Source organism: Bos javanicus, chromosome 2 (assembly GCF_032452875.1).
Source record: "Bos javanicus breed banteng chromosome 2, ARS-OSU_banteng_1.0, whole genome shotgun sequence".
NCBI classification, from domain to species: Eukaryota; Metazoa; Chordata; class Mammalia; order Artiodactyla; family Bovidae; genus Bos; species Bos javanicus.
Genome location: NC_083869.1, coordinates 56,637,371 through 56,652,969, shown reverse-complemented (window position 1 = coordinate 56,652,969; position 15,599 = coordinate 56,637,371). Strand labels below are relative to the sequence as shown.

Sequence of the window (15,599 nt, the reverse complement as noted above, 5' to 3'; positions counted from 1 at the left end):
TGGGACATTTAAGAAGTAAGCATTCCATTAAAATTTGCTGAATAGATGATCGAATGAATGAAGTAGCAAATGTAGAAAATGAGGAATATATATTAAAATATTTTGTAATTTATGGCAACCCACTCCAGTATTCTTGCCTGGAGAATTCTATGAACAGAGGAGCCTGGCTGGCTACAGTCCATAGAGTTATAAAGAGCCAGACGTGACTAAAGCAACAGCATATATGTACCACACGTATACACAGGATAGAAATAGTGTCTATGAATCAAGAACCTAATATCATGCAATGATTATAATAACTGCTCAGTATATTTTGTAGAATTAATTAATGTTTTTCTCAGCAATAGGGCTAATTCAAGTAAAGGAGCTCAGTAATCAGTGACACTGTTCTATCTGTATTGACAATAACACAGAAGTTAATACTTCTGGATATTTTTTCTACCTTCAAAAGAGTTTAATTTATAATATACTGCATATAGTTGATGCATGTGTCTGTGTCTATATTTGTGGGGTTTTTAATCATTATCTTAGACATCTTAAAACACACAGAAAAACAGAGAGAACAGAATAATAAAACCCATGTGCTCATCATGCATATTTAACAATTATCCACACTTAGCTATTCATGCTTCATAAGCCTCTCTCCCAGTTTATTTATATTTTGAACTTTAACATAATGACAATAGCTTCAGAAAATTAATACTATGATGGTATTAATAGAAAAATTTTTAAAGTTATTCCCAATCCATTTTAAAAATTTCCTAATTTTCTCAACTGTAGAAAAATACTGTTTGATAAATGAAAAATCTAAAAGAACCTATACATTGAATTTGATTTGAGTTTCTTTTAATGTATAACTCTTTTTTGAATGCCATTTACTACTTGGGAAAAACAGGTCATTTGCTCTATAGAATGTCTCACATTCTGAATTTGGCTAAGTAAATACTAAAAAAGTACTTAGAAACCTCCAAAGTAACAATTGAGCTTTTTGTTTAAATATTATTATCAACTCATATATTTGTATACATTATTATATTTCAATACATTACAGTCATTTTTTATTTTCTTTCTAAGGCTCAAATTGTCCCTTTTGTATGTAGAAAACCCTGCAATTTTGCTCCTATGTATTTTGGACACTATCCCAATAGTCTTGTTTTCTGGCTTTACAAGATGTTAGTGGCTCATTTTGTCAATTTCCATTCACAGATCTAGAATTAAACATTTCTCAAAGGAGTTTTGATTCTGTTAATTGGGTAATGTAGTTAGAGGTCATGATATGAATGCTAGAGATAGTCTTTAAAGCTGGGATGTCATTGGTTTTAGGATTTTTCAGTGGCAGAGCTAAAAACATATTTTTAAAAACAAAAATAAATCAAGATCTCAAGCTGATACTTTTGAATTTAATTACAGGGTTTTTATTTACTTGCATTTTTTCTACGTTCATATCTCCTTTATTTTACTTAAAAATTTTGAGTGTTAGTAATTTTAAAATAATTTTACATTGGAACTATTGTACTCTCTAAGACACAAATTTCAAATTAGCAAAACCAATGTTATTTAAAAAACACATGTATGAATATAATTTAAGATTCTTTTGCATTTCTTTTGGTTCTTACAATATGTTATACTGGACACAGAGGTCAAATATATTCTAAATTCACTTTAAATAGTTCTTCTCTGTGTTTGCCACTAACCTGATACACAATTACATTGATCCAAGTTTTTGATTTAATGTTTTGGCTGAAAATTAAGAAAGTAATTCAGTTAACATTCATACAAAAAGTAATCCTTACAATTTTCTCTTTTGTTCCCAGTATAAGAATATCCTGTATGTAATTATGCTTTCTAGCCATCTGTTCAGCTCACTTTTTTGTTTGTTGACAATGCAACCTGTCATTCCAGATTTTATAAAGGAAACAGAAATCAACTGCCTGTAATGTTAGCCACTTAATTACATATAGACAGTATCAAAAGTCCATAAATGTAGAGAAAGACTACCTTTAAGAGAGTTAATTTCATTCCCTAGGGATATTAGCATAAAAATATATGGATAGTGGAGATATATTCAGCCACCAAGAATTGCATCCATTAACCTATAGCATGAGAGAAACAGCATGGATAAGGATGTCTACTCTCACATGAATAACATTTAGAAAAAAGAAGTGTTTAATTTTGTTTATGTATGTTGGACATCTAGTGAAAAACATGCAAGATGAAATCACAAGCCTTCAGTAATATATCCCCACCTTTTGATGTTTCACAATTACATGGTGCTGTTGGAATATATATATATTTTTAAAGAAAACAAAGACAAAACATTTTAATGGTATGGAAGAATTTATATGAAATATATTTTCCTGATTGCGAAACATTTAATAAAATTCTGAATAAATATAGATACTAAGTAAATATGTAGCTGGGAATTGTAAGACTTTAACTTCTCTGTGGATTTTTTAAAATTTTGTTTGACTTGTTTTGTGACTAGCCCCATCAACAGAAGTAATATTTTTCACCTTCTCCTAAGAGACCTTTGCAGCCTCAAGTTTTAAGGTTTCAGACCTTCAGGTGAGAAATAAAGTGCATTAGGTTCCAAAATCTAGACTTGTACATGATTAGGGGGACTTTTCCAAAATAGTGAGAGAATGGGGAAGAATTGTCCAATCTTGATAAGACTCCCTGAAGGTTGGGGAATATCTGGTTTGTGTGGATTCTATAACTAGTAGAGACCTTCAGGGTCTTCTGAAGAGGCAGGTAATCAGTGGATACTGGAGGAAGCTGAACTTGAAACACAGAAATCTCCAGAGCACCTGGGAAGATTCTTCCCAAGTCGATAGTCAGTGGGAGGCCCTTTTTGAAGCTGAGTACATATTCGTGTCAATCAGAGTAGCAGAAGTCTAGGCAGTCATTGTGCGTCAGGAGGAGCCATGGTGGCCACTGAGGACCAGAGACCTCATTTTCCCTTCTGTGGCTGGACTTGATTGTACAAGTGCTGCATTCCTGATAGTAACATGAAAAATCACTAACTGAGAAAACCATGTAAAGTGACTATTACTGTGTGTCATGTATTATTTTTTAAAGCATCATGGAGTAATTAATATCTGAAACCCCAATACACAGATGCATAAATGATAAATTGTGTGAAGGTTTATATAATGTTAGCACAACCTGAGATTACAGAATTATCCAGAGAAATTCTAAACTTCTTAACTGTGTGTACATAGAACTTATTATAAATGGATTGTGAGTCATCATCTAAGCAAAGCTAAATCTGCAGTTTCATAAAAATTGATGACCCACATCTAAGTCTGTAAGACTATATCTACTGAAGAAGGAGTCTGGGGAGAACAAACTGTTTAAAATGCATAAAAATATTAGTCCTGACTATAAATACCACAGCAAATTTACGAACAAATTCACAGATGGCAAAGGCATCAGCTATAGGGAATAGGGTTTCCAAACATCTTATTCCCAATCCAGCCATTCACTACTTGAGGTAAAACAGACTATAAAATTAACTGTCAATAGTAGCACAAGAGCTATTCCCTGTGCTGGATGTGTGCAGCACAGAGCATAGATATAATACATATCTTAGTGTGTCAGAAGCAAAGTGCATTCAGAGCTGTCCCTGTCACACTCATTGAATGGAATAATAATTATGAATGAAATTTTAAGGAACCACTTTATTTTTTGTTTGATTTCTCAAAAACGCCTACCTCATCCGAGCCATCTGCACAATCAAAATCTCCATCACACCAAAACCTTGAAGAAACACAGTCCCCGTTGGCACAGAGAAAATCTTTCAGTGTACAGGTCTGTGGCTCTGGGGACAGAAAAATAGCACAAGTTTATTCTATTACATGCAACTTCATTCTAAAATTTATATGACATACCACGTGAGGTAGCATTGAGAAAAAAGAAGTTAGCCAGGCAGAACCAATAAATTGTTTATAAAAAAAAAGAGAAACATTTCATGAAGCATCTGTGGTATATAATATAATGATTTTTCACATTTATTTTTGAAGTCATGAATAGAAAGTGGCATTAGATACAAATTGAAAAAAATGCAAAAGATAAATAGCTTACTGTTTAATGAAAATCCAGTAGCAAAGTAAAAGAAAAGGCATAAAAATCTACATATTAAAGTAAAACAACAATTTTTCCAGTTGAAATTCTAAATCATATTATGCATTTACTTAAAGGATGTAAGACATTTTGTTACTCTCTATGGGTACACAGGACTATTTATTAACTGAAGAGTCTAAACTTTGGTTCATGACTTTTTATTATGTATTCTAATGACTTTCTAATTCTTCAATTCTGTCCCTGGAAAATTCAGAGCTCCTAGAACTAAAAGGATATGTGGAGATATTATTGGACATGATTGAAGGAGATTCTTTTTTGAAAACAGCCTATTTATTTATGCAGTTATTTGCTTATGCCTTAACCTCATTTACCTGCCATTTCAGATAATTTGCTAACTGTTAATTTAATTATGCTTCACCATGTTCCATATAGGACCTAAGCCAAATATTGTGACTTGTTATTTGGCTCAACTCCTGTGCAGGATATGTTTCATCTGGACAATAAAGCAGGAGTGCAGAAATTTTCCCTAACAAGTAATCAGTATAACTGCTGACCGTCACCTCTTGCTTGGTTTTGATTCTCTAAACAGAACTGATTTCTGGCATGATGAGAGACCCTCCTTACCCCTCTCATTAACTGTATTTACAACGGTCCTGTTTCACACACAATAATATTCTTGTTCAGGTAAAACAGAAATTGGCAACAGAAATAAAATTTAAAGAATATTCATATGAAGCATAATTTCTACATAAAGATTCTGCATAATTCAGCCAGTATTTAAATATCACTCTATGCAATCACTCGGGTTCTCACTATAGGGTAACATATGAATGTTTGATATCATGAAGGCTCTTACATTTCTATATAAATATCCCTTCTGAGAACACTGGAAGAACTTTGAAAAATGTAATATGTATCGAACATTTTGTTCTGTTCTGGGTCTTTATTTTAAAAATGTGAACTTCTGGCTATGAATAAGATAAGATGCTTATCAATAGAATGAAAAAGAGCCACTAAGTGGAGGGTCTCCCTCATTTTTAAATACTCCTTTATTTAGACAGCATGACAAGAACAGTTTCTCTTTTAGTCTTTGTACTATATTCGTATATATGACACTTTAATTTTAAAAACAACTTAATTAATAGTAATATTGATAACTATAACAATAATACAAAAATACCAGCTACTGAGTGTTCATTGGAAGGACTGATGATGAAGCTGAAACTCCAATACTTTGGCCACTTGTTGTGAAGAGCTGACTCATTTGAAAACACCCTGATGCTGGGAAAGATTAAGGACAGGAGGAGAAGGGGATGACAGAGGACGAGATAGTTGGACGGCATCACCAACTCAATGGGCATGAGTTTGGGTAAACTCCGGGAGATGGTGATGGACAGGGAGGCTTGGCGTGCTGCAGTCCATGGGGTCACAGAGTGGGACATGACTGAGTGACTGCACTGAACTGAACTGAACCAGCTACTGATATTTTGTTTGCTGTTAAGCACTAGGTGAAGATAATGCCAAATAGTTGAATTAGCTCACCAGTTAATGTTAACAATTCTATAAGATAGGTGGGCTTCTCTGGTGGCTCAGACGGTTAAAGACTCTGCACACAAGAAGGAGACCTGGGTTCGACCCCAGGGTCAGGAAGATCCCCCGGAGAAGGGAATGACATAAGTTAGGTATTATTGTTGGACCCTTTTTTAGATGAGTAAATTGAAGCAGAGAGAGGAAAAAACTTACTCCAAATCACCCAGCAGGTAAAAGAGCTAGTATTAAACTTGAATCTAGATAACCTGACACCGGGATCTATATTTTTACTGCAAAGCCGTATCATTGCCTCCCATACTACTGAGGAAGTAATAAGTGTTCACATATTACAGGGATTGACATTAAAGCCCTTGAAAAGTCAAGTTAATTGTCCAAGGCACACAGCTAGCAATGTCGACTTTACAGTAATAATAAAAGAAAACCCTTTTCCTCTTTGTATCCACCCATGCTGAATCTGTTTCACTCTCCTTCCATTTGCAGAAACACGTGGTTTTATTCTCAGGGAAAATAAATTCAATTAAATAAATAAATAAATAGATGCTCAATTTTTGAATAATGGTGAATAACATTGGATATTAAATACTAAGCAGACAGTGCCTTTAAAATGTATTATATTTAGATATTTTAAAAATAGCAGTACAATCTTTAATTTCATGATTTGAGGGTATTGAAATATGATAATTCTTCCTTTAATATTCTCATTTGCTTTTATTCTAATTAAGAACAAGTGTGTTTATCATGTGCTAAATAGCAATGGCCTCACAGGCTTTTACACACTCTGCTATGGGCAGGGCTGGATGTTGTTAGTTCAAGGTTATAAATAAAATTGTATAGCCAGTAGATCAAGGTATTTGCCCAACAAATCCACAGAATATTTGATCTATAGAGACTTGCTTTAACATTTTTAATTATTCTGTTCCAATAGGAGAGGAAAGGAACTGAGAGACTTGCTTAGAAAAGCATTTTTCAGTACAAATGGAAATTCTGTATGTGCTACCATGTTTAAAATAAAAAAGCCAGAAAAAATAATCCTGAATTATTTATATATACACAAATGTCATCAAGGAATGGGATAGCTAATGTGTTTCTAACTCTCACCTAAATGCCTTAGAATCTTTTCCCACTAGTTCTCTCAAAAAGAAATTCTCTCTTGGGGAAAATGCAATTTTGTTATCAGAGAAGATCCTAAGTTATTGTATTCTCTTATCGTTTACTTTACCTTTAATCTTTTTGGGATAAAGTAAAGAATGAATTTTTAGAACTTGGCACAATAGCATTTTTCTTGTGGAAAAGAACCAAAAAATGACTACACCTGGACCATAACCCGTTTGGAAAGAAAATTTGAATGTGGCATTTTCCCTAATATTTCTAAAATGTTCTTCCTACACTACCTTGGTCTGATATTACCTGTTCCTGAGATCAAAGGAGATAGGGAATCCCATACATGAAGGATTAACCAGGTTTTTCATAAATCTCATCTAAACAAGCTAGACTGACAGCCAAGAAGCCTTTACAGAGCATGTTTCAGAAGGCTGATCTGGATTCTATAATAAGGATAAAAAATAGGGGCATTGTATAAACTGGTCACCCCCTTTGATAGTAGTGAAGGCATAAACATCCTGCCTCGGAATTGAAAGGAGCTATAGGAGACGACTTCACAAAATCTAAGAAGCTATAGTCAGAAAATAAAAGCAACTTTCAAAGCCATAGAGTTAGTGGCAGAGAATAAAAGCTTCCAGGCTCCAATTTCTCTACTCAGTATATTATCATAAACTCTTGGTGATAAGTTCAAAAATTATATCAGTGTGAGTGTGAGCATCTGAGGAGAATTTTTAGAATACAATTAGTATAACTGTCATGCTATACAAATAATCTTCTGATATAAATTCAGTGTGAAAGTACTAGAAATTCAAATAAGGCAGATGCAGCTTGTCTCTACATAAACCTATATCTAGTTGATCAAATTATTTGGTACTTTAAAATCCATTGGAGTGCCAGTTACTTTTTAATAATGCAAAGTTATGAAATAATTTTATTTTGTACATCAATTACTTGGATGGCAGACATACCATATATATTTATTGCTGATGAAAATAGTACAGATGTTGAGATTTTAAAAATATTTCCAAACCTTTGCCCCAGATTACTAAATGACTTCAATAACAATGAAATTTTCTTATTTTTAAGAGCAGAAATCATTGCTGAAGTAAAGTGTCCCTGCTGAACACTTAACAAGGGAAATGATCATCATCAGATGATGAAATGACAATGGGCTAATTATCCTATGTAGATGTAAAAAATTAGAAGGCATATTAAACTAAAACATAGCTGGCAGTTAACTGCTCTGCTGCTATTCCAACTCTTTTCATATCTATGCCTGGAATATTTCCAACTCAATTTAAAAAGTTAATTCATTATAAGAGATTCATAAACAAAGAAGCCCAAAAGCAAATTTTATAGTAAATTGCTAATATTATAAATATGTGTCAGGTACTGTGCAGATCATGGGACATTGTTCTACTTCTTCAACGATCTTCAGACATTTAAATAGGAATTCAGATACATATGATAAATAAATGAGACAATCAAATGTGAGTGAATTTTGCATAATAGCATGTGGGCCTTTAAAAAAAAAACATGTTGCTATTGTGTAAGACTGACTATCTCTGGTATGTTTCAGTACTTAATAAAGGCTAACAAATGACAAATGTGGATTAAAAGGCATATCTTTGACTAATGACATTTAGAAAACATGATACCACTGCCCTCTTGAGCATACTGTTGTCATCTATATATAACTATATATAAAATTATGACATGTATGTAATATGTAGTCATAATTACAATACATATTATATCATGTGTATATAATGATAATAGTTTTGTTGTAGTTATATACATATTATTTTAATAGTTTCAATATATAATAAGACATTGGAAATATTTTGAAAGCATTTTAATACAGCAACAGTACATTTTTCTAAGGCTGACTTCTACAGGACTAATCTCTTGGTGCTCCCTATAGATATATTGTGTTTTCTTATTTTTCAGAGACTCAGCTTCTGTCTATGTAGAACTGGTGGCATTTTCAATGCTTAAATCTTCCCATTTTTCTGGCTTAAGTTAAGATGGTATATTCAAACACCACTTAATGATCTACAGCCCTTGATCCTTACACTTAAACATTCTTCCATGTTTAACATGCTATCTACTCTGACGTTTATCCTGTATACACCTTCTATTCTTCCATGTCACAACTATAATATGCTTCATTCTCGTTCACTGCCACTTTTTCTTGCCAAATTCATCAATATTGCTTGTCTTAGTAGGAACTAAAAGAGATCCACACATAATTGGGTATTTTATACTGCAATGCTTGATACTGCAGTCTATTCCCTTGCTTTTTCTTAAGGGCTCTGTGACTACAGTAATTTATCACTAAGTTTCCATGGTGACAAGTGAGATGCAATTGTTCCTTCTCCTAGCTTTCTTGCATCAAAAGATGACTTTTAGGAGATGTCACCAAAATGATATTTGGCCACTTAGGAAACCCCAGGAGAAACCAGCTATCTCTGCTCTTCATTCTTCTCCTTCCTGTCTCATTAAAACAGCAACCTAACTTCTCACACCATTTAAATAACCACTTGAATAAAGGGTCTTCCAAGATGTGAGTCTCCATGTTACCTTTCCACCTCCTTCTCTTGTTTTCAATATCCTTTAGTCACAGATGCTTCCTTTCAGGTATATTATTCATGAAAGTGAAAGTCACTCAGTAGTGTCAGACTCTTTGTGACCCCATGGACTCTACAGTCCATGGAATTCTCCAGGCCAGAATACTAGAGTGGGTAGCCTTTCCATTCTCCAGGGTATCCTCCTAACCCAAGGATTGAAGCCAGGTCTCCCACACTGCAGGCAGACTCTTTACCAGCTATGCCACAAGGGAAGTCCAAGAATACTGGAGTGGGTAACCTATCTGTTCCCCAGAGGATCTTCCCGACCCAGAAATCGAACTAGGGTCTCCTGCATTGCAGGTGGATTCTTTACCAACTGAGCTATCAGGGAAGCCAAACTAACATTGATAATTAACACTAAATTTTCCAAAACTAAGCTGAGTAGTTAATATGTTAATTTAAGCTCTGAAATGAAATTAAAGTAAATAAGAAGTACATACATAATTGTTTCTTTTTTGAAATCACTCCTCTAGTCTTACCACCATTAGATCTTTATTTTAATCACTGGACAGAATCTGAGAACTGCTATATAATTTTTTTTAAATTAAAGATTAAAGAAATCTAGAACAATCTAATAAATCTCTGCAATGCACTTTACCTTTCTAAAGAGTATAATCAGTTGGGAGATATTTATATGAAGATGGAGTAATAAAGGTTTCTATATTCAAAGTATTTCATAATCATAATTATCCAGAGATTGCATACTTAAGGTCCCTGATCCTCAAATACTGGTCAGATTAACTTTTGAAAGTGACTCAAACCATTAGCTGATATTTTGCAAACTGAATATCCAAGTGGTTTATTAAGGCTGTGATTCCACTAATTGTATGCTTTTATATAATATATCCCAACACTTTAATATAACAGTTCCTATTTTGTCTCCTGCATCATGGGAAATGAATGCTCTAAATCCAATGTATAAAGTACATATTATTGTTATCATAAAACTCTTTTGGGAAGTAGAAGAATGTTAATATTTAATAATGGAATTTGATTATTGTCTTACTTTGAACATGATTATATTGCCTTTTTGTTTAAACAGCCCTATAAGAAAGTGCTGGTAAGAAATACACTCAGAAATGAATGCTAGAAGATGGATACTGTCACAATTTTACATACTGTCATGCTTTGTAGAAAATAAAATTGCTGGCTAATTAATGTTTTTTAAACTTATTACATAAAAATGCAGAAGGCAGATGATGAAAATTGCTTTATTCTATTTTCAGAGAAAAGCATTCTGAATACATATGGTGTTCACCACTCCAGAGAGAATAAATGATATTTCACTGAAAGATGCTCATGGGTGAATTTGTAGTGTAAATGGGTCTGAGACTGAAATAAAATGAATACCATCGGTTAAAGAATGATATGTTTTGTGTCTCCACATCATTCAGCTCTTTCTATGAACTTGCGTCAAGGGTTTCTTTCATTGCATACTAACGGGTTGCATTAAACCTCATGATACTTTCATAGCAATTCTGATAACTGTAAGAAAATAACTCCCAGGATGAGCCATTTCAATAATTCTACCATTTGAGATTCAGGTCAATTTAGTCTGAATATTCTTGTTCAAATGTGAATATATGTATAAAAATGTGAGCTGCAAGACAGGTTCAAATTCATATCTTAACTAAACTAAAAATTGCTATCCTGCTTATTGAATAGGCTGTCAAGCTTGCAACATTCTCAAGCAAGAGTTACTTACTACAGTTTTCTTCATCTGAATTATCACTGCAGTCATTTTGGCTATCACACCGCCAATGATCTGGAATACAGTTGTTGTTTTTACACTGGAATTCATGAGGACCACAAGTCTTTTTATCTGTAATGGAAAGAACCAGAATTTGCATTGTTGGCTTCCATAAAGATATCCCTCATTGTGTCCTCACTGCTGTGTGAATCCAGGGGACATGACATTTCCTAGGACCTCAAGTCAGTTCTTAACTGAGAAGCATTCCTAGGAAAAATTGAAGGCAAATTCTGACTAATATTTCATTGTGAGCTAATTACAAAGCAACTGATTGGACCATCCACTCAACACAAATCAGTCAATAAAAATAAAGATCAAGATTATTGAAAACTATCCTTCTTTAAGATACTCCTCTAAGCCATCTTCTATTTTTGCTATAAAGTAGCAGCCATAAAGAAATAGTTATTAACCAAACTGTGTGGTTGCCATCTTGTCTTCCTTCTTTAGAAGTTCTTATTCAAAATTTACCTATGGTCAGCTGATCTAAATGTATAGATTACAATAGTGCCTAAGTAAAGACCTTACAAATTGTTAAAGTGCCAGCGTATCTGAACCTCTAAATAACCCCACTGAGTATCAGGAAATGTATTAACTAGCCCTTCACTTTACAAATGCTAAGGCAGATATTCTTAGAAGTTTAAGAACTTGATGCATTTTCACTACCACTAAATGACACAGCCAATTAAAAAAAAGAAAAGTGTGCATTGACTCCTGATTTGCTGTTCTTTACAAAAAATCTAACTGTGTCCATTGGATCCAGAATAAAAATTTACATAATAAGAATTTATGCAAAGTTTAGATCAGATATTTAAAAATTTTCATGACTAATATCCAACTGTTTATAATCTACTCCATTGCTTCTTAAACTGTAATGTGTGTGTATATTAATTATTGGGAATTTTGCTAAAATGGAAATTGTGATTGAGTACATCTAGAATTCTAACACATTCTCTAAGTGATAATATCATCTTTGATCTATGAAACACACTGAGTTAGCAAGGTCAAAGCATCAAGATGATATAAATTCAAGTACATAAAATAATAAGAGTATTGATGTCAATGCACAATTTAAGATTTTCCTTTCACAGACTTAGATCAACTCTTTTTTTCCACAGCCATGTTAGAGATGGATAGTGAAGTGTTAAAATGATTGAGATTGGTAAAATAAATTTACTAAGGGAGAGGAGAAGCTATTTGGTGGCCATTGCTACTCTTTACTGCAAATTGCATTTAAAAAAATTCAGATTTAAATAATATTATGAAAACAAAAGTGATTTAGGTTTAATTAAGAAAATCAGGAAATGATCATATATTGAAGATCCAGGCCACCTGCTGGGTAAGGATTTTCATAAACATGATCACACTCAATCTTCATAACATTCCTAGGAAGTATCATTACATGCATTTAAGTAAATGAGACATAAATCTTAAGAGTTTAACTGATTTCTCCAATTTTACAAAGGTCTTAGATGGCAAAGGAGGAATTTTTATCCAATCCTTCTCCAGAAACATTTTGCATTTTTGTAGAAATTCTCATGATAGACCTCAAATGCACTGTTTTACTAATATATGTGTATTAGATAAAGACTCTGATGCTGGGAGGGATTGGGGGCAGGAGGAGAAGGGGACGACAGAGGATGAAATGGCTGGATGGCATCACTGACTTGATGGACATGAGTCTGAGTGAACTCCGGGAGTTTGTGATGGACAGGGAGGCCTGGCGTGCTGCAGTTCATGGGGTCGTGAAGAGTCAGACATGACTGAGCAACTGAACTGAACTGAACTGAATAAATATATGCATACAGATAGAGAGAGAGGGAGAGATAATATTTCCCTCCCCCTCTTCCATTCTGCCTACATACCTGCCTGTCTGGTAATGATTACTCAGAATTTAACTGTGTCACTGTGTTGAGTACTGTGTTTCATAATATATCCTTTTTGCCTGTGCTCTATACCTAACTTCAGATTCAAAAATTGGTCTAAAATTTACAAAAGTTCTAATGTAGCATTATGCACATCTCAATCAAGCAACATGTTAGAATATTGGAATTTAAATAACCCTTTAAGATATTGTATCCGATCAGATCAGATCAGATCAGATCAGTTGCTCAGTCGTATCCGACTCTTTGCAACCCCCTGAATCTCAGCACGCCAGGCCTCCCTGTCCATCACCAACTTCCTGAGTTCACTGAACTATTTAGATAGTTACTTCATTTTGGAAATTAAAACAAACTCCTCTAAAACTAATACTATAGGTAACAGTAGTTTTATTTATTCCTTGCCATGGGTTGCTTGCATTATTTAAAATATTGTTTAAATTTTTAGAATAGAAGAATATAAGAAAGCAATCTGGATCAGAGAAATAGACTATTTAACTTAGTATTACATTGTACACAGGCAATTCTCCATGATTACAAAAGGTTAACAATCAGGACTGAGTATCAATACAATGGGTTTTTAAGTTTTCTCCCCTAAACTGTATCATATTTTGTGTTTGAAAAGAGACTTACACTTACAAGTTACAATAATAAGTTCATTACAGTTCATTGCTAAGGTTTCCATTTGGGACATTGCAGAAAGAGTCACATGAAAATGTTAATTGCCTTATGTAAGGTTATTTGAATTTTATGTTTCCAAGCTATTTAACTTTTTGATCCATGACACTGTTTATAAACATTACAAATATAAACTATATAAACTATATAGGTATAAACAGCAGTTCTTGAATTGGCTACATATTAAAGTCACCAAGGGAACATTAAAAAATCCCTCTGCCCAGTCCATCTCCATATCAATAAAATCAGATTCTCTGGGGTGGAACCCACATATCAGTATTTTTATTAAAGCAAGCTGAATGATTCCAATGAGCAGCCAATACTGAAAATCACTGAACCTCAAAACCAATTGTAGAACAGAACATATATAATTCCAAATTGTAATACTCCAGAAAAATACTCACAATATGTAGAGTTTTCTATTCATTCATATTGTTGAATAGAAATGGAACAATGTTTTCAGTTTTTGATATTATAAATTTAGAGAAAACAAATATAGTATTTGAAAACTTTTCTTTGTTTAATACATTTTCATATGAATTGTAGATACTCAGAAACAAATTGGATCCTCCCAGAAAGGTGGAGTGAGGGACCATCAAAAGATAAAACTGTTTGTAATATATACTATATGGGGCTTCTTTATATGTGCACTGCCTATTTCTCAAAAGAGAGAAAAGAATCTGGTTCTGTGATGCCTTGTGAAATAAGAACTGAGGACGTGGACTGAGAAACAGGGGTGAAAGATAGATTTAGTTTTCTCCTTATACCAAAAGGAAGCCAAAGGAAGCTATAAACTGCTGAATTAATAACTGAATTTGGAATGTTACCATGCGATGTGTCAGATAGAGAGTTTCAACAGAGGAAGTCAACTGGAGTCCCCGGCCAGCAATCTCGGACCTTGCAATAGAAGCAAAAATTTGCAAACTACCACTTCAAGCTTAAGCTCAAAGGCAAAGTTTATTAAAGCATAGATATACTCACAGAGAGAGAGTGGGGATGTTTCTGGAAAGTAAAACCAGCCCGCCTATAAGGCTTAGGGGCTTCCCAGGTGGCACTAGTGGTAAAGAACCCTCCTGCAAATGCCCGAGACATAAGAGATGCAGGTTCCATTCCTGGGTCAGGATGATCCCCTGGAGGAGAGCATGGCAACCCACTTCAGTATTTTTGCTTGGAGAATACCATGGACAGAGGAGCCTGGTGGGCTGCAGTTCATAGAGTTCCAGAGTCAGACGTGACTGATGTGACTTAAACACACATGCATACAGGCTTCAGCTTGTTTATAAGTTGTTCTATGAGGAGGTGGAACGTAATCATGGGTGAAAGACGGGGGACAGCTATTTGATTGACTGCCCTGATATCTGTAACTCACTCATTACTGCTCATGTCCCTATCCTCGGTTCACTAAGAAAAACCCATCTTGGATGTGTGTGTGGGCTAGATTTTATTATAATGTTGGTATATATTAAGTCTGAGTTTACTAGAAGTTACATGCCTGTCTAGACAGGGCGTGCAATGCCCAGGGCCTTCTCTTATGATACTGGGCTCCCTCTTTATCAGGATAAGTTGCTCACCAACCAACCAGAGTTTCACAGGTTCTGGGTGAAGTCAGAGGAGGGTCTCCAGATGGTTGGGGCCTAACTGGTTGTCCCCCAAGTGAGGGTCCTCAGATAGTTGGTGCTTAGCTGAATTATCCCCCTCTTGTTTCTTTCATCTCTGTCACTTCCTTGTTGCTAATGTCTAACTACATATTAGGAAGGGCACAGGATACAACATCATTGTATATGTTTATTATATATCTATATATCCACAATAACAAAAAATTAAGCTTTTACAATGGTATCAATCAAACAACAAATACCCAGGAATAAAGCTAGCAAAATTTGTGCAAGACCATACTGAAAACCATACAGCATTGCTGAGAGAAAGTTA

The 15,599-nt window shown here is 34.2% G+C and overlaps 1 protein-coding gene across 1 annotated transcript in view; it reads right to left on the bottom strand.

Moving 5' to 3' along the window:
* The window catches only part of LRP1B (LDL receptor related protein 1B), a 315,317-nt gene that overhangs the window by 188,097 nt on the left and 111,621 nt on the right, over positions 1-15,599 (bottom strand). Inside the window, exons 20-21 of the mRNA XM_061438859.1 lie at positions 11,071-11,187; positions 3,714-3,820 (exon numbers count right to left, since the gene is read on the bottom strand). Coding sequence (XP_061294843.1) covers positions 3,714-3,820; positions 11,071-11,187 — 224 coding nt within the window. The remainder of the gene's footprint in view (positions 1-3,713; positions 3,821-11,070; positions 11,188-15,599) is intronic.